Source organism: Phocoena phocoena, chromosome 3 (assembly GCF_963924675.1).
Source record: "Phocoena phocoena chromosome 3, mPhoPho1.1, whole genome shotgun sequence".
NCBI classification, from domain to species: Eukaryota; Metazoa; Chordata; class Mammalia; order Artiodactyla; family Phocoenidae; genus Phocoena; species Phocoena phocoena.
Window position 1 is genome coordinate 135,248,415 of NC_089221.1, and position 22,397 is coordinate 135,270,811.

Consider the following 22,397-nt stretch of genomic DNA (forward strand, 5'->3'; position numbering starts at 1 on the left):
TACCATGGTAAGCATTTATCGGGATTACAGCATTTAATCTTAACCACCCCCCTATGAGAGAAGTAATAGTTTCTCCCCATTTCACACATGGGCAACTAAAGCAGAGAGGAAAACTGGGTAACTTCTTTGTCTTCAAGGAGCTCTTAGTCCAGCAAAGAAAGACAGGCCTTGGACACACAATTACAGTGTGCTGCATGCTATGAAGGAAAAGCGCAGGATATCACAGGAATGAATAATAAGGGGACCTCGCTCAGGCCAACAACCAAGGATGCGTAAGTGGGAATCTAAAGGAAAAAAATGAGAATACACCAGCCAAAGAGGAAGGAAGAACAAGCCATATCAAGGGACCAGGCTAGCCCTGGGAGCTCATGGTCCACAAGATGTTAGGCACTGACAGTGGGGAAAAAATGCCTTCCTAAATACAGCACCCATCCCCTGCAATTGTCCTGTTCACTGGAAAGGGAGAAAATCTGCTTTGCCCTGCCTGGGGGGCTGGGAACTGGACGCACCTACCAAGTAGAGTTCCTATTTTCCATTCACATTTTAAACACAGGATGTGGAGATGCATTTATAATCAAATGCTTTGTGGAATGAATCCTGCTTCTAAAAATCCTTCATGGGGCCATACTTTTTAAGAGCTTAATCACCAAGTATTAGCAAAATGTAATAATGATGATTGGTATAATAAATTCCAGTTTACCAAAAATGCAGAACCTCTCCCAGAATTCCGTGGAAAGAGTTTTATGCCATCAAGTCAAAGGGGTTTTGTCTCAAAGAGAGACAATGATAACAATCCCATGGCAGTAAGTCCTTTAGACAGCTCATGCAATAGGGCTACCCTCTCAACAGAACAAAACTGATTTTTAAAAATTTGTAACCACCTAATACACAATTCCCTGGTGTTTATTTTTTTTTTCTTTTTTCTTTGATGACAACAAAACAGAATCATCCCAAGCCCTTTCCTGTCGATCTAAATTCTCTGTGTCTCCTTCACCCGTAGCTCCAACATACTATAAATATACCTCTTTTGTGACATAAATGCAAAGTTTTATTGTGCCGTTAGCCTTGATAGAAAGCACTGCAGAAAGTTGTTTAGAAATTAAATATCTAAAACAACCTATTTTAAAATCCAGGGCCCTCACTATTTCATGTCTGCAGTGAAGAAATTTCATCTTGGGGAGAGCAAGCTGTCTTTCACACCATATGGTTAATGGTGGTGCATAGCAATTAGCCAGGCTGATTAATGGTGAACAGACTCTAATTTTATGCTTATAATTGAGCCTGCATTTGCACCCCTGGTGCAAATTCAGCACATCCCAACGTCCACTTACAACCGGCAAGAAATCAAGAGAAATAGGATGGTGTGGAAAGTGAGAATTTTTTTCCTAAAGCCCCCTAAAGAGCATCAGATTTGCAATTTAAAAGACTGTTAGCCACACAATAGATGACAGGCTTGTGTAATAGGGTCATGGCGGCCTGGTAAACAAACAGTACCCCTTACACATCTATAGGCAGCCAGGAAAACCATCATCTGTAACATTAGCAGGATGACATTTTGAATATGGCTCTTCCCTCTTACCCATGCAGTACAAACATCATTTGCCTTCAGTGGCTTGAGAATTTTATTTTTTGCTATTTTTATGTTTCTAAAATATAGAAAGAACGTCAGCAGTAAAGCACATCAACCAGCATCATAAAGTACTTTGGACCAATGAATTTCCAGAACAAGAAAAATATAAATTGCATTAACAGAGTGTAGGCTTGTGTGTGAAAGGCATAATATATCTTAAGTATTTTAAGAATAATTTCTAGCATAGTCCAAACAAGTACAGATATGAGATGCAAATCTATGATTTATAGATATTAGTTGGTCTGTTGGTTGAGATCCATCTTCCTGTCTCCTGTTTGCTGGAGTCACATGGAACAGAATACGGAAAATTCATTCTAACAACATGCTAATTGTGGGAAGACGAAATAGAAATATGGCTGGAAAAATAGTAATACGAAGGAGGTCATTTGTTTCATGATTTTACTCATTTTATTCTGAAGAGCGCAGCTCAGCTTTAGCTGTGCAACTGTTGTATACAGTATAACACTAAGTTTGCCTAATAATATCTTCTAAGAAATCCATGACCATATTTTTGGATTTTGTTGCTGCTTTAAAGTTAGAGAGAAGCAACCTGTTTTCGGAACAATTAACAAGTTTTACAAATCACTAAAGTGAAAACTTGTGAACCTCCTGTATATTTTAGAATAATATATTAGCAGAATGTTTTTTAAAAAGGGAGAAAAAGAAATTTTTACATACATATTACAGATATAGAAGAAGTTACTACTTGGGACTTCACTAAGGAAACACATTAATCTCTTTTCTATTTTATTTCCACCTGTAGAGTTTTCAGATTGCTTTCCCCGCAAGTCTGTGGACAGCAAATAAACCCACCCATGCCGAAGCAGCAGCTGAAACTCCTAAATGGTTTGGTCAGTAACAGTCAGGAGCCAAGCATGCTTTGTGCCAGGAGAGGCTGCGTGGCTAACAAAGCAATTAGTAGCCCTTCCCTGATGCAGAGTGTCATTGTCATGCTTTATCCAATTACTCAGAATATATCAGAAGCAAAGTGCCAGTGTTATTTTACGAAGAATTAGAATCCTAAACTGCAAGTTACAAGGCTGTTCTCTGGTTTACTCTCTCCCATGTGGAGGGTTGGCTGAGGCCATGGAAGTGAATGTGGTCTGCTTGCCTGGTTTCAAACGTAGCTTCAGACAAAAATAAAGATACTCATTTGTGGACAACATGAATGTTTATACCTTTCAGTGACTCATCTTTGCCATCCTTCCAAAAGCTCGCTACATTTAAGAAATGTTAGCTACATTGTCATAGTTATATAAAAGGTAACTAAGATTAAGAGATCAGATGTTGGGTTGGTGTGGGGAGGAATGATGCCTTTGTATGGATGGTCACATTGTTAAGTGGAAGAATTAAAAAGGGGAACTATAACTTTCAAGTCTTATCCAAACAGAGGTTTCTGCTGACCTCAATAGAACTCTTATTTTACTAGCAATGCAGCTGAGCACATATATTAACACTAGAAGGGTTATACTGTATTTTACTCAATTGAAAGGAAAAAGGAGAGGGCACTGCTTTGTGCCCATTAACAATGCAATATCAAATTGGAACGTATGTCTTTTAGGATGAAATCTAATAAATAATTGAGAACCACTGTGATGCCTGACACTTAACTACCAAATACTCACATCTAACAGTTTTTAGATTGTCTAACAGAAGATAAACATATACCCAAAAACAGACCTGAATTCACCTAGATTTGAGATACAAATTCATCTTCTCTTTGCTAATTAAAGGGAAAGAAAAAGGTATTTCTTACCTGCACATGATTTCGTGTGTGAGCAAGACTCGGCACATTTCTGGGTTCTTGTCTTGGCCTTCATACACTATGGCCTGTAAACAAAGGCACGATTTGAGCTAAGAATGGAACCAAGTAGCAGAGGACAAACTACCACAGTCAAGTTCTTGACCATTCACCACTGCCGCAAGGCCAATTAGCTTTCAGAGCCAAAGGCCTCACTGGGCTGATTGTTTTAAGACAGTTGTTAAGGATCAACCCAAATTGAGTGGAAGGGGATATGTTCCTCTCTGTCCCATCAACCTCCTTATTATAACGCACATCTTTGGATCCTTGTATGAGATGGGCTTCTGTCGTCAAGACAACCACAATTCTCTCTTCAATTCAGAATAAAAATAAATCTAATCAATGGGGAAGGAAAAACCCAGAAGGCTTAGCAGATTGAGATACTAGTGACTTAAAATATAGAAAAGCACATGGATTTTATTTTTAAATGATTCATATTTGTCGCCTCATTTTACTACTTCCAACTCCAACATGTAATATTCTAGAGGTAAGTAGTAGAAAACAAGTGAGGGTATGGTTAATGAGTCCATTCACTGTCTTGAGATGATTCATCCATCAGGGGAAATCCTTCCTGCCTACAGGTTGAAAACATGTGCTCTCTGGGGTGTATAACGACCCAAACAGTAATACTCGCCCGCATATGCAGGGGGACAGGCAGGGTTGGGGCAGGAGGAGTTAAGCCACAGTTATCTCCCTCAACTAAGAAGAATTACATCTGACTCTCAAAATTTGGAGTCCCAAGCCACCTCACCAGCCAAGATGTTTTTGTCTGTTTTTAGTAATATGTGTACAAACATTTTCCTTAAGGTCACCAGGCAGTTTCCTTGAGACCTCTGCTTACTGGAAGATCTACATGTTAACACCTGGGCCAAAGAAAAGCTCACAGCTATGGATAGAGCAGTGCTCTGCATGGGGATACATTTTAACTAACTTAACAATGTAGCACTGCATAGTACTAATATAACACAGCTTCAAATTGTTAACAAAATTACTTTCACACATTCAGATAACTCTCAATTTCTTGGTGATGGAACTACTTAAGTTAACCAGAGACTATCCTTTTTTATGATACACAGAAACTGCAGTAACTAACTTATAGTTGGCTAGAATGTGCTTGTTTATGAACCTGAGACTTTTAGAACTGTAAATGATGGAGGATAGCTTATGACACTATGCGTGCAGACCTTCAAAGCAGGCTCTGACTTTGTTACCTAACTCCATTACAAAACAAAAATTGCAACAAATTTAAAAATGACAAAAAGTACCTGCATGGGCTTCCCTGGTGGCGCAGTGGTTGAGAGTCCGCCTGCCGATGCAGGGGACACGGGCTCGTGCCCCGTTCCGGGAAGATCCCACATGCCGCGGAGCGGCTGCGCCCATGCGCCATGGCCGCTGAGCCTGCGCGTCCGGAGCCTGTGCTCCGCAACGGGAGAGGCCACGGCAGTGAGAGGCCCGCGTACGCAAAAAAAAAAAAAAAAAAAAAAAGTACCTGCATAAGGAGAAAACATTTTCTACCATTGGCCCATCAAACGCATTTATATGGTTAGCCTGTTATAACCCTACATTTTTTTTTTTCTTTTTCCCCTTACGCGGGCCTCTCACTGCCGTGGCCTCTCCCGTTGCGGAGCACAGGCTCCGGACGCGCAGGCTCAGCGGCCATGGCGCACGGGCGCAGCCGCTCCGCGGCATGTGGGATCTTCCCGGAACGGGGCACGAACCCGTGTCCCCTGCATCGGCAGGCGGACTCTCAACCACTGCGCCACCAGGGAAGCCCAACCCTATATTTTTTAATGTTTTATTTTGCCATAATTTTAGATGTACAGAAAAGTTGTAAGGATATATAAAGAATTCCAAGATACTCTTTCCCAGATGCCTCAAGTGTTTACATTTTAGTAAATTTGCTTTATTCTTCTTCTTTCTCTATTTTCTTTTCCTGAACCATTTATTAGTTAACTGCAGACATGCCCTAAATACTTCAGTATGTATTTCCTTAAAACAAGGAATTATCTTACATAACCATAGCACAATTATCTGAATCACAAAATTAACATTGATACAATACAATAATCTAATCTAAACATCTGAGGTTCACCAAATACCCAATAATGTCCTTTATAGCAAACAACAACAACAAAACCAATACCAATCACTGCATTCAGTTGTCATATCTCCTTCAATAAGGAATATTCCTGGGTCTTTGTATTTCATGACATTGACATTTTTGAAGAATATAGGCCAGATATTTTGTAGAACATCCTCAATTTGGGTTTGTCTAATGTTTCCTCAGACTTAGACTAAAGTTATGTAATTCAGGGCCAGAATACCACAGCCATGACGCTGAGTTCTTCTCCCTGTATCACATCACACTGTCAACTCGTTCCACTAATGCCAGTAAACTCTGACCATTTGGTTAAGGGGGTGCCTGCCACCCATCAGAGAGCACAGCCAGATTTGTGTACTATAAAGTTACTACTTCACTTTAAGTAATTCATAACTATCTTCTGGGGAAATCATCTAGATTATGTTAACATCATATTATGACTTAAATTTTCACCCATTAGTTTTAGCATGCACTGATGATGCATTCCTGCAATCTTAAAAGACCTTGTAAATACCCAGGAAGTTGCTTTACTCGAGAAAATGCATTAAGTAAATTGAAAATGTTTTAAAAACCAAAACTTATATCTGTCTGCTTTATTTACTACAATCACTGCTTTAAAAAATCAGAGACACTATAAATAACTGATTAGATCTCATACATGGTGCTAAAAATTCTATTATGCATTTCTGAGAAATCCTATTATCACTACATGTTTTGTGTGTTCTCTTAATATCCCTGAAAACCTGTTTCAACTTTAGTTTTCTGTCATGCTAAACTAATACAAATAACTTGGTGAATAAAATTCATAGGTATTAATGGGGTTTTCCTTCCTGTTTAAAAAAAAATTGGTTTTGGGAGGAGAAAGGAGTATCAATTACATCAGACCTTCTCATTTTGACTCTTTCTAGATAATACCAATATTATTTTTTACTGAGGCTGCTGGTTCCACTGAAATCAGTGGGCCCATGATGATACTCAATTAAAGATATATTGCAGTGAAAATATGTTGACGCCCCCCCAAACAGTAGATGACCTATGGTCTCCCAGGCATCCCATGTTTTTGTCTTTGGTGACTGGACATCATTTGTTGAAGGCCCATGGCCTCCGTAATACATCTCTACCAAATGTCAACCTGCCACTTCGCTTCTGGCAGCAGAGTCAAAATGGAGAATCTTCTCTACATCAAGCATAGAAAAATGAAAGCATGAGTCTGGATTTGCTCAGAAATAGTTAAACTCTGGGGACGGAAGGAAGCATGAAGTTTCTTCTGTCCCTTTCCTTGGGGCCTCAGCAGAACAATACTTTTCAGCACATAAACACAGATAAAGAAGTGCTTGCTGCTTCTGTGACTTCTGAAATAAAAACAAGTGAAACAGAGTCTTCTCCCTCTCCTAAGGAGTAGAACTAAAATTCAGGAAATAGAGTAATCTAGAACCTCAGTGTAATAACGTTAGCTACACAGTGAAACTCTGTCAAAGGCAGCTCCACCTCCAACCTTGCCTAAGCAGTTTTTGTTACTGAAAAAGCTTGTTAAAACACACACATGCACACACACGCACACACACACACACACCACACGCACCACACACACACACACCACACTATTATATAAAAGTATGGTCCAAGAAATCGACATTCTGATGAGATCCAACATAGGAAAACAGGATAAATCTATTTTGATGAACGTCTTCAATGTAGAGTGTCAACAATAAAACAGACTTTTAAAAAATGCCTACAAGTTCTCCCTCCAGCTTTCACACATATCAAATCTCTACCATGTACATTTAGTACACACGTCAAGACTGGTTCACAGTTCAGCAAACCCAGACTTCGAGCCTAAAAGGAAAGGGGTTCTCTAACACCAGCTTAGGGAGAAGTTTCTGCTTCTTTTCCCAATTTAAATATGTGCCTCTGTGCGGTGTGAGTGAAGCTCATTGAGGCCGGATCAGTTGGGAGATCACAGAAGCATATAAACAGCACTGACTACTTTAAGTGAAACCATTTTAATAGACAGCTGGTCTAGGACCTAGACAATGGAACACCAAGAAGAAGGCTTATCTTCATCCTCCATAGTAAGTCATGCATCTGCTCACTGGGAGGAAGGTAGTCTGCTGTGAGAGTGACAAAAACAACAGTGGTTTAAAGAAACCAGTGTGTTCATCAGCAGTAAGGATGGGAGGCCTGTTACAGAGATGGGCGGGAGCGGGAGAGAAAGCATATCAAATACATTATTTAAATAAATGATTTGATGGTGAAGCAAGTTGAGGTTTTAACCTAAGAAACAACAAAAACAACAACAAAATACAATAAAATAGAAAACGATGTTTACATTAATCCTGCCAATGCAAATAAATCCCTTAAGGTGGCAGGAATGCTTGTACAGGAAAAAAAGTAAAAGAATAAACAGCACAAACTTCATCTCAACTTTAAAAACCTAGTGAAATTGATAAACAAGTTGTCAAAATTTGACATATTTGGAGCAGGTTGATTCTTCTGATATACTAGCCTCCCTTTTCTTAACGTTCTCCTCTAATGAGCATAATGAAAATATCACAATTATTGTTAATACTCTGTTGACTTTCTGATTGAGGTTTTTTTCAAGAATAATTTTTTATAATAACAAAAATGAAGGAAAAAATAGGAATCGTTAAACTTTCACATCCTTACACAACAGTGCCAGAAGGTTTGCTGTGAGAGGATGAAATGCCATCAGTTTCAAATGCCCAATTACACATTAACCTATACCAACTTTGAAAAGAAATCAATCAATAGAAAAAATCTGCCTCTGTTGCCACTGTTTTAGAAAGCATCTTGTGAATTGTGGTTCATCTCCACTTTTCTAAAATATCACTGGGTCTTAAAAGTTAATTGAAACTTACTATGGATAAAGACCACACAGTAAAACAAAAAATAGATGGTGAACTTACACAGGGATCACACTTCAATGGGATGCCAAAAGAAATACAGAGAATTGAGCACAGTTTTCTTTGTTTACTTTTCTAATAATTTTAACTCTTTGTGTTCCATGCAAAAATAAAGTGAGCAAGGAGAATACTTTTGACTTTGGTTCATTAAAATGTGAAAGGTTTTTAGGAACAAAATGTTTTCATTAGGAGTCTTTCTTGGTTTACAAACCAACAATCGGAGACTTGTCATCATTAATTTAGAAAGACAGAAAAAGATAATGAAAGGAAAGAAAGAAAGAAAAAAAGAAAGAAAAAAAAAAGAAAGAAAGAAAAAAGAAAGAAAGAAAGAAAAAGAAGGAAAGAAAGGAAGGAAGGAAGAAAGGGAGGGAAGAAGGGAGGAAGGAAGGAAGGAAGGAAGACAGGTAGATAGGTTACCTATAACTAACAAAAACTCCTAATTTTCCATTTAAATCAAAACAGTAACCTTGAAAATACATCACTCTTTTTTCCAAATACAAAATAAAAGGCTAAACCTAATTTGTCACCTTAAAGAATACATTCATGAATGTACAAAGTATCTCCTTCAACCAGAAGTAAAGTGTCCTATAAATACAGACTGTCAACACGACTTTGGCAGCAAATTATCAAGAATCAAAACTAATAAAAAAAATATGAACACCTACATTATCAACATTTTGTAATATTAATCATTACTTTCGACCACCAAGTTCCACTTCTTGTCATTAAAAAAAAAAAAGTGTTAGCTAATGCGGTTCGAGAAATTTCCAGTAGGTGAGGGAGCCTTAGTTAAAAATTAAGCTGTGCCAAAGAAAACACTACAAAATTGACGTTTCATAAACAATTGTGTCAAACAGCAATCCAAAATTAATAGTGAAATAAAAAATTATTTTGCTTCAATTAGCAGCTTAGCTACTGGTGAACAAATTACAAAGATGTAATTTAACCTCAGCAGCTAAGCAGGCCTGTTTGCAGAACTGAATTAGGAAAGTTGCAAAGGAATGATATCATATTCAGTATGCTGTTCAGTTACATCACAGCCCTGAATAAAAAGAGAAAGTGTACCAAAAGCAGTTAGCTTCAGAATGCATCTTTTGCGTCTCAAAGAAATAAAATCTCTCATATTATTCAAACACCAAGATAAAAACTGAATCATTCTAACAATATCATGCAATATTTCTTTTTCTAGCAGTAATAAAAGATATTTCACTCATACGATAACTACATTTACATCTATATTAGTAGATACAACTGGCTTTGTCAACTCAATGGGGTAATAATAGTAAAATAATAAAAGCAGCTAATTTATTAAGCACTTAATGTATGCTAGTCACTGTTCTAAGCATTTTCCATGTATGAATTCATTTAATTTTCACAACTGAGCTTCCAGGTAGGTGCTACCATTACCTCAATTAGTTTCCAAATGCTTACATGTTTTAATAACTAAGACCAAATCATTCTTGCTCAACAACTATATAAACAATTCACCAACATCCAGACCCTCCTTCATTCCTCTCAGCAATATAAGTAAAGACACAAGAACAGACTATCCGTGTAGTCATACAAGTTCGATAAATGTATCACTACTAATACGTTCATTTTTAATGCTGTTCAAACATTCACATGGAAACAGCTCTAGCGTAAATATCCCCGAACAAATGGCTGTATATTATCCAGGAGGGAGCAGTTGGACCGCCAGACTGGGAAAGTACTAGGCCATCTGGCTCCGGCAATCTCTCCAAAACCATCAGCTTTGTTTTCACCCCCAGACTCCAAACAACACATTTTCCACTGTGATGAGTTTACATTTTCCCAAACACAGGTCCTGATCATGCATAAAAATCCCAAACTTCTTCATTCCTCTATGTGCAAGGAAATTCAAATCACCTGCATTTTTGACATGTTACCAAAGAAGAGAGAAAGCTGCTAAAATATGGCTCCTAACTATAAACTTGCCCTGTCATTGCTTGTTTGTTTCCCCAAATATATGAAAGAACCTCTCTGCTGGCCTAGTTGAATTCCTTAGGAACTTATTGATACACTGAAAATGTGTTTATCTACCAATGAAGAACCATGAACAGGAAGGGTTGTTAATCAAGTCTACGTAGCTGTGGCAGGATATGATGAAACAATCAATCGGAAAAAGTGCACTTGCATCAATAACTTGAAATACCGGGAATATCAAAACAAATATATAAAGATTAGCTGGAAAGAGAACTATGACAGCAGTTCTGATTATTGTACCTTAGACTTCCCACAGTGCTGGGACTTTTTAGGGGTCCCCTCACCATATCACCTACCTTCAAATCCATACACACAAAGATTATGTGACTATTATTTTTCCCTTTCCAAAAAAGAGCTTTGGTTTGGGGGCAGGGAATGTTTTGTTTTTGATAACTTTATGGAATTTGGTACTCTTTCTTTGAATTATAAAAATGTCCCTTTTTTCAAAGCAAGCTGGTAAGAGGGCAGATAAGTTAATGGTTTTTTTTTTTTTTAAAAACTATTTAAAGATAACTCACTGAAGCAATCACAGAATGTAATTATATCTCAAATACTACAGGAAAATCTGCACTGAGGCACATTAAAACTCAGACCTCTCCCACTGAGTTCATTTGAGTTTCTGCAGTAGATACCATTTCTGGATGCAACAGCCATAAACTTCTGGATCCTACAGGCCTTTCTGCATGCTCACTAATGGAATACCAAAAACAGCAATGACAAAAAAAAAAAAAAAAACACCCTATTTTTAGTCCAGCTAAACTTGGTTTTGCAAAACCCTTCCCAAAAGCAAGCTTCTTATTTTCTAGCTGGTGGCCAAATATTTTAAATATAATTATATCCTTAGTGTTTTATAAGAAAAGCATAGGGATAAGAGGGCTCAGATCCTTACACATTCATTTCTAATAAAGCTTTCCCTTTCCTGGTAGAGTCCAAAATTAAGAGTCATTACCCCAAATAATGTAATGAGACACTTTGAAAAGGTGTGAAATACTGTGTCATACCAATACATCTTGGTTGATTGAGCACATTTCTGTTTGATCTCAAAGCTGCTAACTCCACCCAAGATCATGAACATTCTATGAAAATATAAAGTGCACAGCTAGTTTTGAATTTTGCTTGCCAAAGATTCCCTTCAAGTTTTAACCCCAACTTCGGAGTCAAAGATATGACATCACATACATAAAGCTGTATCTCTGATGTGAAAAATGTTACGATAAATAAGCAGCTAAGAGAAGACACTTGAACTCTGCTTAGATACTCCCACTGAAACTTATGATGTTATTAGAACTCATCACATCACTGTAATTATTCCATTCAGCACTCTAAATATCAAAATCCTGAGTCCATCTACCTGGAATAATTTCACAGGGGAAAAAGAAGTAAGCGTTTAATTGGTCACCTTACATCAGGACTTACTTCTGATTGAAGGGGTCACTGCACACTTAACTAAAATAAAAAATTTAAGAAACTTAAAAATCAGACTTGGCATTTAATTATCACAGAATAATTTCAAGCTAGATGAGAATGCACTGTTTTACTCATCAAAGCTAAAACGTAATAATTATGTCACAGCTAAGGAAAGTCATGCTCTTCACGCTGATCTGCTTTTTGAAGACTATTGTATTAGCTGTGTACACAAGAAGCTAACCTACTTCCCAAACTCTTACAGCACATAATCAAGGAAAAAGCAACCGGATAACGGGCAGGGATTGCCTTTCAAAGTAAAAGCTACAGAGAAGGCATTAGACAACTATTATGAAAGCAAACAGGTATGCCTGGAAAAATCTTTTTTCTTGATATTTTTGGACTAAATTCAGATAATTACTAAGCCTTTTTTTCAGGTCACTCCCCACCAAAATATATAATTGCCTACATTTATAATTTTAACTTTCAGTGAGATGTCACAGTATGGCAAGTAACTCTCTTATACCTGCTATTACTACACTATATCTTACTCTGGTCCCACTCCCACCCCCACCACCGATAGAATTTATGACACCAAGCAGTCAAAGAATGCCCTAGCCAAAGTTTTTCTTAAGCTCTATGACCTTGTTAGTAAAATGATATTAGATGTATTGCTTTATAAAAATCAAGATTATTCTTCCAACTTAGAAGAGTGTGTAAAGTCAGTTCATCTCATAATGGGAAGATCAATTCTTGTGGCACTTTTGGTTTAAGGGGCCTAAAATCAAACATGTCCTAATTTTGTGCTCCTTACAACTGTTCACTTCATAGAGTTGCCGATAATTTAATATTTAAGTGGCCAATGCTTCACAGGCAGACAGGTCTTACATACTGGTTTGTGGGGAGTTTTTATTCTTTAAAAAATAAACTCTAATAAGTACATAAAGAATATGTATTAGAAATCATACTTTCCCTCTCCCCCTCCCATCTTTTCTTTCCTCTGATGGGAATGGCAGGAAAAGATACCCAGGGTATCAAAGACAATTTTTTAACAACAAAATTCCACTTAAGACATTTTTGTTTTGATATCATTTTTTTAAAAAGTTACTGAAATAAGGCTTGTGCATTTTTTGCTTGGCAGGAAAAAAAATTTAACAAAATGCAGAGCGTCCAAATCAAAGGGAATTATCCTATGTAATGATCAAAACCAGTATAGTAATAATAATAAAAAACAATAATAATACCAAGAGTAAAAGCATAAATGTGCGTTTACTCTGAACTATCAACTAAGAAATAAAACAGATATTTAAGAAAGTCAAATATTCTAGGCTAATAACTTGAAATAGATTTCAAGAGATATGTATTTATCATTTTAAAAAATACATGTCATACCCTCATGCTTTTTACTTGGTTCACAATGAAATAAAGGTAAAAATTACAATTAGCTGTTATTAAATTGGTTCTTGCTAAGCAGATTTTAAAACTCCCAACAGCTTATTAACGTGCATTTTGTACAACATATTTAAGTCATGGGTATCTAAAAACATTTTTTAAGTATGCATGTATTCTCTAATTTGAAACCTTCCAAGCCAGTATCTATGAAAACTACAACCCCTTATTTTAAAGGGAATATTTTAAAATCGCAATCACGCAAACCAGTTTTAACCCTCTCACTAAACTGGTGGTCAGTACACAATGGGTAACTTTTCTTTGTTCTGATTTCTTTCTCCCACCCAATAAAACTGTCTTCTTTTTTGTCACAAAATCCTCCAACTACCTAACCAGATATTTAATTCTTAAACTTTTTCTTAAAATTAAAAAGAAAAAATGTCCCTGCCCCTCGTAAAAACGTCAGACCTCTTTTCTGACTCGGCTCATAATTGTATCTTTTGAACCATAACTCAACCTTAATGTATACTGCTTGGCACCCGCGTGTTGGGAGCTAAAGAAAACGCCGTCTATGTACCTTTAAGACCACAAGCTCACTCATGCTGCCTGGCTTCTTGCCAAACGTGGAGGCAAAAGCCAGGAGGATTTTTGCAAAATATCTTCGAACAATTGTCGCTCCGTCTTCCAACACTACCACCACCACCATCTCTTTTTTAAAAAATGTGTAGAGTGGGTCAAGTGCGCTCTCAGACCATCTCACCGTTTCTGGGGAAGCTGCCTTTGCCCCTCACCCGCTTCCTCTACCTCTGCCTCCCGGGGGAGGCCCTGATGGTTTGGGTTTCACAAGTTCAGCCCGATCTGCACGAGGGTCTCTGGGCACCTTTGAGCCCCCTGGGGCTCCCCGGCTGGGTCAAAGGAAGTTCAGCCCATATTCTCCCCACGCAGCACCCCGCGTAGTCTTAAATCACAAGGTCTGAATTTCCCTTATAAAGAAGGAGCCGTCGAGCCATCTCCTCCACGCGGCGAGTCAACGTGCTTTGGGGCATTTGGAAGGCTGCGCTGAGAGCGCGGTCCGCCCTGGCATTGAGAGTTCGAGTCCCAGCCCTCCCGCTAAGGAGTAGCCAGCTTCTTGACTCCCCCAAATTTCGCGGCCGTAGAGTCACCCCCGCGGCGCGAATTTAACAAACTTACTTGTTTTGTCATGGAGTCAATGAGGCGAACGTAGAAATCCTGCTCCGTCCTTATTCCTGGAGGAGGGGCGGGGGATAGGGGAACGAAGGAGAATTAAGTGAGAGAGGATCTGCAGGAAACAAAGAATGGGGCTCCAAGGCTGATGGAACTCCGACTGTCCCGGAGAAGCAGCCAGGACCCCCTTCCCCAGTTCCCGGAAAAGGGCCTCTGGCCCAGCCCGAGCGCATTTGGAAGGCAGCCCCACCCTCAAGCACAGCAGCTGGGAATAAGGCGGACCCCCACCTGGGTTCTCTCCAGTCCCACGGCTGGAGTGCCTCTGCGTGCTCTCCGGGAGCCACCAAGGCCCTGACCGCTGTAGCCCCCTGAACTCAAGGGACTTGGGCATGAAGTCTACGCTAAGCGGAGGAACCCGGCCTTAGGAAGGGGAAGAAGAAAGAAAGCAGCCCAGCGGGGGCCAAGGCGCCACACCTGGACCCAGGTACGCGTCCGCTAATGCCGCCGCCCTCGAGCCACTCAGGGCCTCCTCAGGTGAAACCTCTTCAGGCGAAACTTAGGAGAGGCCGTTTTACCCCGAGGATGGCGGATAACTGAGCTTTGCTCAGGGTTCTCGTCCACCTGAAGCTCCCCGCGCCCCCTACCCTCACCCGGAGCCCCGGGGTGCCGGCGCAGACCCGACGGGAGCCTCACCATTGCTGTAGAGGAGCTGGAGCCGGTAGTGAATCCCGTTATTGGTCTTTTCGCTGTTGGCTTCCTGGGTTGCAGCAGGACGCAAAGACACAAGAGACGCAGGAGAGAGGTCGGCGTGAGCTAGTGGACAGACTTCGAGGCAACTTTCCCCAAGCAGGGACCCCTGGCCTGGGAGCCGGACAGGCCCGGGAGCAGCAGAAATTGTGGCCAACTGTGATCCCTCTGCCGCCCTCCCGACCCTTACTGCTCCCTCTAAGTTTCTAAAAAATTCCGTGGGGCTCGCACGGGAGATCCCGTTCCTAGGGCCTGGGGGCTCGAGATTGGGCCAGCAGAGGCAGGAGCCACGCGTGGTCGCGCGGTCGAGGGCGGGCTCATCCCCAGCGCCCTTGACTCTGGAGTGCGAAGCCGGGCTCGCCTCTCTCCATCTCTGGGGACTCAGCACGAGCTTTTTTGGAGCAGAACCTCAGGAACTAGGAGTCCGGGTTCGCCCAGAACGGGAAGTGGCTTGGGGGACCCCGCGCGGGAGTGTGTTATGGATGCTTTGCACTCGCGAGGAGCTCGCCTCCCGAAGCGCCTGAGCCTTCTCCCCGGCTGGGGGCGAGGGGCAGCGGCGCTGCGCCCAACTTACTTTTTCCTTCTCCACGAACCCCACAAAGGCTGTCCTCTCGATCTCCACGGGCTGGCCCTGTCTGTCGTAGAGGGCCAGGACGAAGTGGAAGAAGTTGGATTTCCGCAGATTGGAAGGTGGCTGCTTCTCAAAGTGAGCCCGGGCCAGACCCACCCCGCTGCGGCCAAAGACGCAGAGTTAGACGGCTAAGCGGGACAACAACCGCGACCCCTTGTCACCTCTTACACACGCGCGAACTCTCAAACACCTTCTCTGCCCCCCAAGACGCCCTGTGGGCTCCCTACACGCCCCCTCAGGCGCCCCGGGCCCACCCGGCGACGGGACATGCGTGCTCTCGCCTGCCCAGTCCTCCCCGCCGAGGACCTGCGCGCCCCCCGAACTTGACGAAGAGGTGTGAAAGTTTTGTTTGGGTTTTGCGCAAGAGATAAAACGCTGTACGCGTTTACTCCGACCAGACGCGCGCTGCGTGGGGAGGAAGAAAAGTAGCGGTGGATGAGGTGAAGCGCGATCGTGGAATAAAGCCGGTCGTTTACAACTTAAAGGGAGGGTGGGCATGGGAGTTGGTTCTCGCCACTCCCTCGAATCTCCCGTGGGCAGGTGAGAATGGATGGGGAACATGCTCAGCTCCTCGCTGCAGCAGCCATCCTCCGGGAAACCTCATGTGCCGCCCCCTCCCCGCCCCCGGCCAGCCGCGGGTGCCCGGCCTCGGGAAGCTGTCTGTCCCCACCCCCACAAATAAAGCATGTGGAGAAAAAGGATCTGCGGGTGGAACTCAGAGCAGTCAGGAGTGGTCGCTGTGGGAAAGGGAATTGGGTGTTTTTTTTTAAAAGACCTGTCCTGACAAAGTTTCGCTGCTCCGCAGAAATCCTCACACCCTTTCCAGAAATCCTATGGATAAGGGCTGACGGTTGAGCGCGCCCTCCCGGGGGCTGAAGCCTGGGGCGCCAGGGGCGCAGGGCGGCCACTGACAGCCCGACCTGCCCGACACAAGGGCGCGCGCACACACACGCACGCGCCACACACACACACACACACACACACACTTTCGCTTCTAGCCCAGTTACCCAACTCACTTTTACCGCCAACCACCCCCATCCTTATTATCATCGGGGATGGGAACAGTGTTGTGGACACTTGTCCCCAGCCCGGAGAAGATGAGGATGATGTAATTAGTCATCTTCATTCTTCCCCTTCCGCCCTCTCTGGGCCGGAGAGAGCATGGAGCCACAGATCGCCCATTCCCCCAAGCCCAGCTGGTGGCCTAAAAAACGGGGGGGGGGAACCATTTCTCACTTGGGACCAGGAGTCCCCAGAATGGGTACTGAGGGTGCCCAGGAAAGTTCCCCCAGGTCAATCTCCAAAAGCAGTGCCTCTAGGCCATACAGCCTAGCATGCAGAAGCTGAGAGTGGCAGAGGGGCTAGAAGAGGCCATGGTCATAGATGGTGGGGAAGACTTTGAAGGGACATCAGAATTAAAGTTAGGAGTTGCTGTTCTTCGGGTGGACCAAGAAAAACTGAAAGCTAAAGGGAGAGGGAGGGAGAACCAGAGAGGAGAAATAAGAGATGATTCTAGGGGGAAATTGAAAGATAAAAGGGGAGAGAAATGGAGTTAAGAGAAGGAAAAAGAGGAAAGGGGAAGAAAGAGTGAAGAAAGAAGAGGGAGGAAAGAGGAAGAAAGTGAAGAAGAGGAAAGAAGGAAGAGGGAAGGAAAAGAAAGGGGGAAAGAAAGGAGGAAGAAAGGAAGGAAAAGGAGTAAGGAAGAAAAAGGGAGGAAGAAAGGGAGGAAAGGAAGGAGAAGGAAAGTTTTTTAAAGGGGGGGAAGAAAAGAAAGAAAAAGGAGGAAGGAAAGGAAGAACGAAGGAGAGAAAAGGAGGAAGGAAAGAGAGAAGAAAAGGCAAAGAAAAGAAAGAAGAAAGAAAGAAAGAAAAAGAAAGGAAAGAAAAAAATAGGAAAGGAAAAGGAAGGAAAGAAAAAAAAGACAGGCGGCCTGAAAAGAAACAGCAATCACAGAAAAACACAGATATCCAACATCATACTGGTGAGACGCCTCTTCAGGCTTAAAACAAAATGAAAACAGTCACAGACCAGGCAGGGAAAAGTGCCGGTAAAGCGCGGGCTCCTCGCAGGCAGCTCCTGGCTCTGCGGCCGCAGGCAACCAAGACAGAGCGGCCGGGGAGAGCGGAGCCCCGGAGACGAGCAGAGCCGAGCGGCAGACGCAAGAGCGCGGCCCGGCCCCGCGGCGGCGGCTTCCGCTACCACCTCCCGGCTCTGCTGCTCGCGGCTTGCCTCCCCGGCCGCGGTCCCCGAGCGGTACTCACCTCTGCGCCGCCGTGTTGGCGTCCAGCACCCCGGCGCCCTGCATCCACGTCCGCACCGCGTTCATGCCGCTGCCCAGCGGCTCTTCCTTCATGCTGCTTCCACTCCGTTGGATGCTTTCCTGAATCCCAAACATGAAAACAACCTTTTCTTGTGGAAAATCTCCTCCCCCTTGAAAATTTGAAAAAAAAAAAAAAAAAAAAAGGAAAGAAAAACGCCAGCCAGAGATTTTTTTTTTTTTTTGAGTTGTTGAACTCGCGCTAGAAGATCAAGACGGGCTGGAAAGCAAATTTTTTAAAAATGTAAACCTTCGCTCAAAACTGAGCGATAACCCGAAGGAAAAAAAAAAAAAAGGAGAGAAAAAAGGAAGGGAAAATCCAACAAAAAGACCAAAATTAAAAAAATAGAGATGTATGCTTGGCTGTTGGGGGTTGTTTGGTTGGTTAATTTTTGGTTTGGGTGCTTTTTTTTCTTTTTTTTTTCTTTTTTTTTTTTTTTTTTTGTAATGATCACAGGCCGGTGGAGGACAGGAGGGGCTGGAGTTTCCTTTTGTAGAGGTACCGTTCACTTGAAGAAGCAGGAAGAAAAAAAAAAAACCCTGATGGCAATTTAAGAAACAATAGACTCAACTCGCGCTGCCGGCTTTGCTACTTCAAGTGTCATTTTCCACAACCAGGCAAGTTTTTCCCCTCTCTCTCTCTCTCTCTCTCTTTTTTTTTCCTCCTTCTCTCCCAACCAAAGATGTTTCTTTCCTTTCAGTGCGTATAGATGAGGAGGACGCTGGTTGCCATAGACAGATACACCAGAGAGGGAGAGTGGGGTGGGGGGAAGGGGGAGGGGGGTAGGGAAAGACAGAGAGGAAAGGAGAGGAGAGGAGAGGGAGAAAGAGAGAGAGGTGGACCCTGCTGAATGGAGATTCTGTTTTCTCCTTGCTAAAATAGAAGTGATTTGCAGGCTTTCCCTATGGAATCCAGTTTGACTCTCCCCAGAGCTAAACACAAGCACACTAACCCCAAAGGGAGGAGGCGGGGCCCGCGCGTCAATGACCCGCCCCTTCATTTGCATAACGTCATCCTTCCGCCTCGTCTCAGCCAATCGCGGCGCAGGAGCCTACTGGCTCTCAGCACAGGGCCACGCTCCCTCATTAACATCCCTCTCCGGGTGGCGCAGGGGAGCCGGCCAAAGTTCCTCGCAAAGTGGCGCGCGAAGGATCGCTTAGTACCCGTGTCCGAGCTGGAGAGGAGCGGGGCTGAGCTGGGCAGAGCCGGGCAGGAGAAGGGAGACAGAAGGAAGGGGAGGAGGATATTCTTCTCAGGGATTTGAGCTGGGGTCTGCGTCCCGGCCATTGCAGTCTGTTAAGCATCCTCGCCGCGCCCTGAGCGCGCTCAAGGCGCACAGGCTGCGCCCTGCCAGGGCCGTGTCCTGCTCCGCTGTTCTGGGACGTCGGGGGCAAAAGTGGAGGAGACGGGAGAGCCCGGGCAGAAAAAGCAGGACGCGCATGCCAGGTGCCCACCTCTTCGCTTTGAGGAGGGGGTGGTGGGTTGGAAAAATGGGTGTGTAGATCGGCGCTGGGAGCTCGCGGACGGCACTGCCCCCACGCTGGGAGGGAGGGGTGGACCCTGGGCTCCGGCAAGCAAGGCGCTGTGGACCCCCAGGGAGTGGGGGAACCGGGCTCTGCCCCTAGTCAAGCCACTGAAACCCCTCTCGCTCCGCGGCTAGCCTGGAGACCGCCGGCGTTAGGCACTGTCCTCACATGCTCACTTCTCTGGAGCATCCCGCGGGATAGGTAAACCACCGTTTACCTAACGAATGCTCGCACTGGAGCTGTGCCAGGCTGCGTTTTAAAATTTGCTCGGAATAAATCCCCACCCCCTCATCACCGCCCCACCAAATAGTTTTTTCGTTAGAGTAACTACCAAAGCAAAAACAACGTCTCTGATTAGTTATCTGGTGTAGGGTTTCTCTCCTCCTCATTCTTTCTGTTAAAATGGGGGGCTTGAACAAACCTTCCCCCAACTTCGGCCTCTGCCACCTGTCAAGAAAGAGAGAGATCAGGGAAGGAGGGAATGAAGGGAGGGAGAGAGGGAAGAAGGGAGGAAGGAAGGGAAGACGAAATGATCTCCTTCCTCAGACCCTTCAACATGTAAGCTTGTGGCTGGCTAAGGAAATAGCTAGATGTTTCTGCGTAACGTGCCCCATCATTTTTTAGCAGGTTGTAACCTCTAATAAGCACATGGTGAACTTCTGTTTCATTGCCCTCAAAGGAACTCCCTGACTGCAGCCAAATCTGCTAAGGGCTCCTTCGGGGAAATTCTCTGCCAGAAATCCAGGTCCCCTTTCTGCCGGCCCTTCTTGGCCTTTTGATTTAGGGAGCTCATGGGGTCAGTGATGGAAAAGTACACATGCTCATGTTGAATGGAATGGAGACAGGCAGAAGTTAAACTTAGTGCTCTTGGCAGAGCAGGAAAGTGGGAGCCACTTCCAGATTCATAAACTAGTTGAAAGACTGTGTTTCAGGCCTGAGGATACACGGCCACTGTCTTCAACACTGCTTTATCTCTTGTGCACAAAGCCTGCCCAGTCTCATACCATTTAATTTGGACCACTTAATGTGCTGAGCTTTTCCTCCCTGATATCATAATTAATGCCATTTCCTCCAAGAAGCTCTCGAAGAGATCTGTTTGATCCATCAGGGTCCCCACACTACCCACCAGAGTTCCTGGCACACAGTAGATGTTCGTAAGGGGTATGTTGGTGGAAACACTGGAAGGATTATAGTTTTGTGAAGAGGGAAAAGGGGAAGCTGGACATTCTCCATCTCTATAGAATTTAAGTGCACAATTGAAACTTGGCCTGCTGAAAATTTCCCAAAGCTCCAGGTTTAACCTCCAAGGCCCAAAGGGTCCCCAGAGCCAATCCCTTCCCCTTCCTGGACCATCCCCTGCCTTCTCTGAGGGGATCCTTCCAGAGAAGGGGGACCAGGAAGCAGAGGCCACCTTCCTATCAAAGAGTCCCAGGTAGCACTGGCATAAGACTGAGATCTCCATCTCTTTAATTGCCTGAGCCTCCATTTCACTCTCCAGTAAACAGTGCTAGGACTCCAAGCTGAGTCTGGTGAGGTACATACCCCAGTGATGGGGAACGCACAATGGGGCATCAGATCACTGCCAAAGGTGACAGAGAACGGAGAGACACAGCCACTCTGAGGACCAGGTTCAGTGACAGCAACACAACAGATGGATTTCTAGGGGGGGGGGGGTCAAGCAAATCTAGAAGCACTCTGCAAATGATATGTTTGTGGAGGGGCCTGAAGCTGCGTGATCCAAAAGAGAAATTGGCCCAGAGAAAGAAGCCTTCAGCAGCCCAATTCCTGCCCCAGAGCCAGTAATCTCCAGGAACTAAATAAGAGGAAGGCAACCTCCACATCCACCAGGCCATGGGAGGAAAAATAAAAGGGGGCAAGTATCTTTTGATATGACCAAGTCCATTTGGCTATGCAGAGGCAGCAGATACTTCACCTGGGATGGTGAGTGTACTTTCTTTTAATCAAGCAGAGTGTATTCGTAGTCTTTCTTCTGGGTATCCTTGTGCTTTCAATCTTGCTTTCTTAGCCAGTAATAAATGTTTAAGCAGGAAGGAAGCTAAAGAGAAGGTGGAAAAGAGACAAAGAGGGTGATAGAAAACTAGGAACAACACCCAGGCCAGCAGAATGGTACCTTTTTGTGGATTTCCTCTGGTGAATAATGAACGAGCACTGGCAGTTTTAAACTTTGAAAAATCCCTTAAACGCTTTTCAGTCTTCCCTCATGTAGGTTTGCACCACCTCCAAAAAGCAAAACCTGTGTGTACAGGGGTGACTGTAAAGTATGTACTGAGACTGTCTTCATGCTTTTTTACATTATAGTCACATCCTCTGTGGAGAGACAAACTTGTATGTATAGCATTGCCCAGGCTTTGTAGCATATCTGTGATATGACTTTAGGGTAACTCATGAGGGTAATCAGTTATAAGGTAAACCCTGCTTATCAGCTTAATCAAATGGGGGAAGGAGGAATTTTGTTAGAAATGCAGATTTCCAGGCCTTGTCCAGACCTGCAGAATTAGGGAGGAATTAAGTGAGGGGTAAAGAACATGTACACGAGGAAAATATACAGCAGAATGAGTTTATATGGGGAAGGAGCAATTGGAAAGACTTGATATTTCCCCTGGAGTGAAGACTCCCTCAGGGCTTCTCAGAGTTTCTTCCGCCTGGCGGTGGGCGCGGTTTAGCTTCCACCCACTTCCTCTCAGTTGCTCCAGACAGTAGACAAGGCTGCCCAGCT

General features: G+C 43.5%; 1 protein-coding gene across 13 annotated transcripts in view; it reads right to left on the reverse strand.

Moving 5' to 3' along the window:
• Positions 1-18,211, reverse strand: part of EBF1 (EBF transcription factor 1) — a 395,077-nt gene extending 376,866 nt beyond the window's left edge. For all 13 annotated transcript variants that reach the window (XM_065874800.1, XM_065874803.1, XM_065874809.1 and 10 more), the window contains exons 1-5: positions 18,078-18,211; positions 15,760-15,916; positions 15,132-15,195; positions 14,445-14,500; positions 3,387-3,460 (exon numbers count right to left, since the gene is read on the reverse strand). In XM_065874800.1, coding sequence (XP_065730872.1) covers positions 3,387-3,460; positions 14,445-14,500; positions 15,132-15,195; positions 15,760-15,916; positions 18,078-18,211 — 485 coding nt within the window. The remainder of the gene's footprint in view (positions 1-3,386; positions 3,461-14,444; positions 14,501-15,131; positions 15,196-15,759; positions 15,917-18,077) is intronic.
• Positions 18,212-22,397: the final 4,186 nt, after the last annotated feature.